The 6,000-nt window shown below is 37.4% G+C and overlaps 1 protein-coding gene across 1 annotated transcript in view; it reads right to left on the bottom strand.

Moving 5' to 3' along the window:
- Nucleotides 1-383: 383 nt before the first annotated feature.
- Nucleotides 384-6,000, bottom strand: part of LOC148863449 (choline/ethanolaminephosphotransferase 1-like) — a 40,233-nt gene continuing 34,616 nt past the window's right edge. The window contains exons 16-20 of the mRNA XM_088978027.1: nucleotides 4,603-4,665; nucleotides 2,340-2,398; nucleotides 2,176-2,228; nucleotides 1,127-1,199; nucleotides 384-650 (exon numbers count right to left, since the gene is read on the bottom strand). Coding sequence (XP_088834153.1) covers nucleotides 629-650; nucleotides 1,127-1,199; nucleotides 2,176-2,228; nucleotides 2,340-2,398; nucleotides 4,603-4,665 — 270 coding nt within the window. The 3' untranslated portion in view covers nucleotides 384-628. The remainder of the gene's footprint in view (nucleotides 651-1,126; nucleotides 1,200-2,175; nucleotides 2,229-2,339; nucleotides 2,399-4,602; nucleotides 4,666-6,000) is intronic.

Raw genomic sequence — 6,000 nt, 5'->3', positions numbered from 1 at the left:
ATGTTTTATTATTTTATCATTGTCTATTTTTGCCTTAAAATGGCATTTCAATCATGTCTGAGAGTGAAAATGGCCCCTTTTAATTCTTTAGGCTGTGTTTGGTTGCAGTGCAAATTTATTTGCACTAGTACAAATGCATGGAATTCATGTCTTAATTTACTTCATTTGTATTGCAATCAAACAAAATAAATTAAAATTTGAAACAAAAATAGGTCAACATTTACATTCAAATCATTTGCACTGCCATGGTTTTGCATCAGTGCAAATTTATTTGCATTGCAACCAAACACGGCGTTAGGGTGGCTTTTTTTTTTTTTTTGCAGAGTTTAGAGTTGTCAAAGCTAAAATTCCAAAAATTAGCTTAGTGACCTTAAGATCAAGGATTGATACTTGCCAACTACAAATCACAATATACCAGCAACAACAAATCCACAACAGTCACATGGTCATCTATACGCTGAGGAAGTCAAATACAAATATTTTTGATGTACTACCATCCAAATCCTCAACTATTAGCAATAAAAAAATGTGTACCTGTCCAGATGACCCAGCCCAAAAACCTACAAGATATATGGTACATGCACTTGGAGAGGATATCCTCAAAAAATGCAAAAAATATCAGCTGTTTTCAAGCTTCTTTCCTTGTTATCCTGTCAATAAGTATCGGCAATGGTTAGAAGCAGCCTGATGGTTTGACAATCAGGAGATAATTCTACCAGGTCCCAAGGGATAAAACTAATCACTTGTCTTCACATCTAGTAAATTTTATTTGTATTATAATTTCCATCTATTCTTCTGATTTCTGAAATGTTGCCAAATTGATTGTGTTCAATGGCAATGCCACTGCCAGGCTTTATGAAACAACAGTGTGTAAGCAACCTGCACAATGTAGGCGGGATTTCTTTAACATCATGTGAAGGATGAAGACATTTTTTGTATCCAAGTCTTCCACAAGAATATGGACGGACCCTTTCCAACTTGGCAAGCTAGCATCCTCTAGGAACTAACATCATCTTCAGTGTAAGATATTATGATAATTTATTGACTTGTTCAAGGCTTATATCAAGGTCATCAGTGGCTCCATTCTAAACTATTCTGCACAAGGAATGAGTCCAGAATTTCTCACCTGAAGCAGTAGATTCCCAAAGCCGTGGTGATTTCATGAATGACTGATGTAGCAAAATGCAAGTATAGCGCCACTGTTTTCAGGGGAGAAAAAAATACAGAATATAAGAATAAGATAACCAGAGCCATAAATAGCAAATTAGAAAGGTGCCAGCCAGCTTTCTGTTAAAGTCTACTGCTGGTCATATTTGAGAGCCGGGGTTGAATTCCACCTTAACCAGGGTTTAGGGGTAGGAATGGCAATTTTTCCTGTTTCCCTGATTGCCACGGGGATCCACCACGAGTGGGGCAGGGATGGGGATGATTTTCTTCCACGGGGATAAGGATCGAGAAATTTTAATCCCCATAGTGGGGACGGGGTGGGGATGGGGAGAGCACTCCCTGCCCCACAGGGTCCCCAATCCCCAACCCGTGGGGATCCCCGCTATATATATAACTTCAAACCGTAGATATTTAGGTTTTTAATAGATGGATTTAAGGCCTAGAGGCCCAAAACTTGGGATTTTTTTGTTGAGTAATTTGTATTTTCTCTTATGAATTAATTAATGAATTTGTGTTAATATAATGTCTCAATATACTTGGATCTATTTTGATTGGATTGTAAACTGTAACTATTTTATTTATTTTTTATTTTTTTTGGAATTAAACAGAAATAAAAAATAAAGTGGGGATCCCCATGGGGATAGAGATGCGGAAATCACTGTCACCATTGCTGGGGACGGGGACAGGGATGGGGATGTTTTTATTTATTTATTTTTGCAAGGGCCATTCCTAGTTTAGGGCTTGGGCCTTGAGGTTGGAATTACCCCCCCCCCCCCCGGGTAGTGTAGTCCATTTGCCTAGCGAAAAGAAGATACATATGTTCTTACCTAAGGATGGAAAGTAAACATTTACTGATTTTCTTCTTACCAGAAAAGAAAAAAATGAGCCAAGAGAAAGAAGACTGAATTACCAGTAGTCAGATGGATCAAGCATGGGATTTGGTTTTCTGAAAAAATACAGGCCCAACACTTGCTATCATGAACCATAAATAACAAATAATTCATTTACCTGTGAATCCACAATATCCAAGAAGAACTAAGCTCTCATCAACTAAAGAAACTCTGACACCAAAGAAACACAGGAAGAGGTTGTAAGATGAAAATATGCTCCTATAATAGTTCTAGTATCATGATCAACATTGAAAGTCACAGTGGAGTAAAATTATCACATACCCATCATTGAGCCTTGCTGTAAGAGCATTTGCAACAGCAAATGGAAGATATAAAAGTGACTGTTCAAAATATAAGAGAATTTAGCACTCTGGATGGCTGTCACAAATATATTGCCATATTTTGGAAAATGTAAAAAAAACGTCCAAGACTTGAAGAAATTTTTAAGAGAAATAGAAATACAAAAAGGGAAAAGTGAAGTCCATGAGGGAGAGTGAAGAGGATGTCACCTATAAAAACTACAGTAGCAGTGGATTAGGTGGAAAGACATTTCAGGGTTGTACAACTGGCACATACTGTTGTTTCATCAAATATAAAAAGAAAAAACTAGTTCATAATATTAAAACCTGAGGAAGTTGTATGGGATAAGACCATTACGATTTATGGAACAGAAAATTGACTAATTAAGAAGCAAGATATCCATGGATGAGTGTAATCAAGACAAGGATGTTCAAACAGATGAATGGTGTGGATAAAAGAAATTAAAAAGGAAAAATAAAAACTATTAAAGACTTTTTCAGAAAGATGGGAGGAATGAAGAACAGATGAAAATCGTTTATCTGCATCAAATGAAGAACAGATGAATTTCCCAGAAAAAGGTGATTTATTGCAAGTTGTATGCCATAAAATAGTAGGGAATACCAAAGAGCTGGGGCTTGGATAGTAAGTAATGATTTGATTAGTCATGCTTTAATATAGAACATGGAACCTTGGAGAGGAATAGTGGAACAAATTCCATGCTGCAAATCCCCCTTAGGATGTCAGAGGGAATAACGCAGATTGTGATGATGGATTCTAAAAATAGATTCCTCAATAACCAGAAAGAGGGAGGGATGGGAGAAAATCAAGCCATTTTCCAGAAAAAATCCTCTACAGCTGTTTTCAGATTTCTGGGTGGATGACTTTTATAGGAAGTGGCTAACTCATCATCTTTAAAGTCCCAGATTAGTATATCTTGGACACCACTGACTGAGGGGTACATAAAACTGAACATTGATGGCAGTAGTAGGGCGAATCTAGGCCACTCAGGTGTAGGTTTGTTCAGAAATGAGCTAGGCCAGGTGGTGGAGATTTTCTAAAGTCCGATTGGCATTGGGGGTTAATGGAGGCTGAAGTAATTGGTAGCTTAGAAGAGGTAATCAAAGCAAAGGAGTTAGACGTGCATAAGCTGGCTGATTATAGAAGGGGATTTTCAACTGGTGGTTAAATGGCTGCAAAAACAAAGGCCGAAGTAATGGTAACTGTGGAAGGAGTAATCAAAGCAAAGGAGTTAGATGTGCATAAGCTGATAATAGAAGGGGATTCTCAACTGGTGGTTAAATGACTGCAAAATAAAGGGGGTGATTTTTGGATGTATAGAAATGAGTTAAAGAAGATTAAATGGATAACTAGGGGTATGGATGTATAATTCAATGAATCCAAAGAATGGCAGACAGCATGGCTGATGCTTTGGCAAAACAAGGGTTGGGAGAAATCAAATGTTTGGGTTTAATTGTAATATTTTGAATTTGGAGATGAGCTGTTTTATCTCTAATTGTACTTGTACACTTTTTCTCATCTTTAATTAATGAAAGTTACAGTTATTGATTAAAAAAAGAACAAAAATAAATACAAAATAAAATAGAAGGCTAGTACACAACATTTTCTAAAATAACAGACCTAAAGAAACATAGGTCCTGATACTCTATGAAGTTCCCTATAGGGCTTCTCTGTGTCATCACGAGTCATGAGAAGCCGCTAATTCACCCAAACTCATCAGATGAAAGGTGCACAAGCAGGCAACTAACAGAATGTTCCTATAAAAAAAATAAAATAGAGGGATATTTAATTAAAAAAAACTGAAATCCTAACCCACAAAAGTTACCCCACCTTTCTTTGTTTCCTTCCACAGTTTCCCACACCCCCTTCAGGCCTTCATCCTTTCTGATCTTAACCAATCACAGGTGGAGGTAATAGATTCAAAAAAAAAAAAATCACAGGTGGAGATAATAGAAACAAGATGATGGCAATCAATGCAAAGCAGTGAGGCCATTGGCAAAGTGGTTTAGTTTAAAATTTTCCCTTTCAAAATTTTCACGTGTTCAAGATTGTACACTTGCCTTTGGTCCCAGGAGCTTGAGCAACATGGCCCTCTCTCATATTGGAGGCAGACAAGTGCCTTAGGCAACAAAATAGAGGATCTAGAGTCCAAAAACACAACCCATGAGATGGGATAGAATTCTACTAAGGATTTTGGAAGTAAATCAGTCAGAAAAATGCAACATACCATGCACATTCCAGTTTTCAAGCCCTTGGGTTCATCACATAAGTGAGAGAGGATCATCCTTCCCTGCCAACACATAATGTTTTTTTTTCTTAGATGATCGTCTAATTTAACTAAAAGAAGACAATAAGATGTTATTAATTTGTACTGCACCAACAAGCATAGCCATATGCAAACTATAGAGATAAATAATAGATAAAGAAATTTGTAGTGCTTTACATGGAAGAGGTAATACTATAGACACGGAATATTTCACAATGCTTGAAGAAAAGGAACATCAGGAAGAAGGAGAGTATCGGGAACTAGTTCAAGTTGTCAACAACCCTGTTCAGACAATTGGTGAGTTCTGACCTCTGAGAACAATAGCTCTGACATCATCTCATAAAGGACTAAATGAACCTATGAGGTGTAGACAGTTGATCATACATAACCACAACTACATAAAGCAAGCTGAAAACTACACCAAACCAAGAAACTCAATTTAAGCTGTCCATTGGCGTTATATAAATCAACCTGAAAATTACACCAAGACACCCTTCTGGTGCTGCCTGGCTTGAATATGTGACATTTTCATTTTCTTTGTGTTTTTTGGGGGCCGGGGGTGATTAATAACAGTTCTTAAGATTTCATCGATAAAAGGGTCTCACTTCCCATGAATACATAAGTGAGAAATAGTACAACACATCTCAAGGTTGACTCTCTTTTTTATATTTTCACTTTGTTATAAATCTATCCTTAGACCTGGAGCCCCCCAAACCAGTTCAGAATCTTCAGATCTTGTGTTTCCTCTTGCTGAAGGATCAGCTAGGCTATTGGCTAGCCTTGGGGTCCAGTTGAACAAGTAGTTCATGCTTGATACTAAAGCCTGGGCTTCTAGTATCATACTTATAAGAGACCATGGACCTGAAGCTATAGAAATGAACCAGGAATTTTCCACTTGATAGTTACCTTCTACAACCAGGTTGCTGTAATTGGAAGGGTGAAATAGCCTCAAAGAATCTCCTCCTGTTGGCCCCAAGTAGCTTAATAATATCAATATGTAACCAATTCTATTTCTTATTTCTCCACCTATACCTGCTAAACCTGATTACCTTAGCAATACCCATCAAAATTCAGTTGTGTATCCCACTTCAAGGGTATCCAATGGTGAGGAGTATGTTGGCTTCTTGGAGCATAACTAGCTATTTTGAACCATCCTCTTAGATGGGAACTCCCTTGAAATCCTCCATAGTTAAAACCCAACAGACCACCCTAGTCTTTATGAGGTCTATTATATATTCCACTTGTCCTTACTCCTAAAAGTTCTAGAATTCCTTTCACACAACACAAGCACTCATAAGAAATTTCAGACATTGACAATCCTAATAGGCCCTACAGTGCAAGATCTGATGTGTTACCCAG

This window comes from Nelumbo lutea, chromosome 3, assembly GCF_056320005.1.
Source record: "Nelumbo lutea isolate HS-2025 chromosome 3, American lotus-T2T, whole genome shotgun sequence".
Classification (NCBI taxonomy): domain Eukaryota; kingdom Viridiplantae; phylum Streptophyta; class Magnoliopsida; order Proteales; family Nelumbonaceae; genus Nelumbo; species Nelumbo lutea.
The sequence above is the reverse complement of the archived record's forward strand: the minus strand, read 5'-3'. Positions and strand labels throughout refer to the sequence as shown.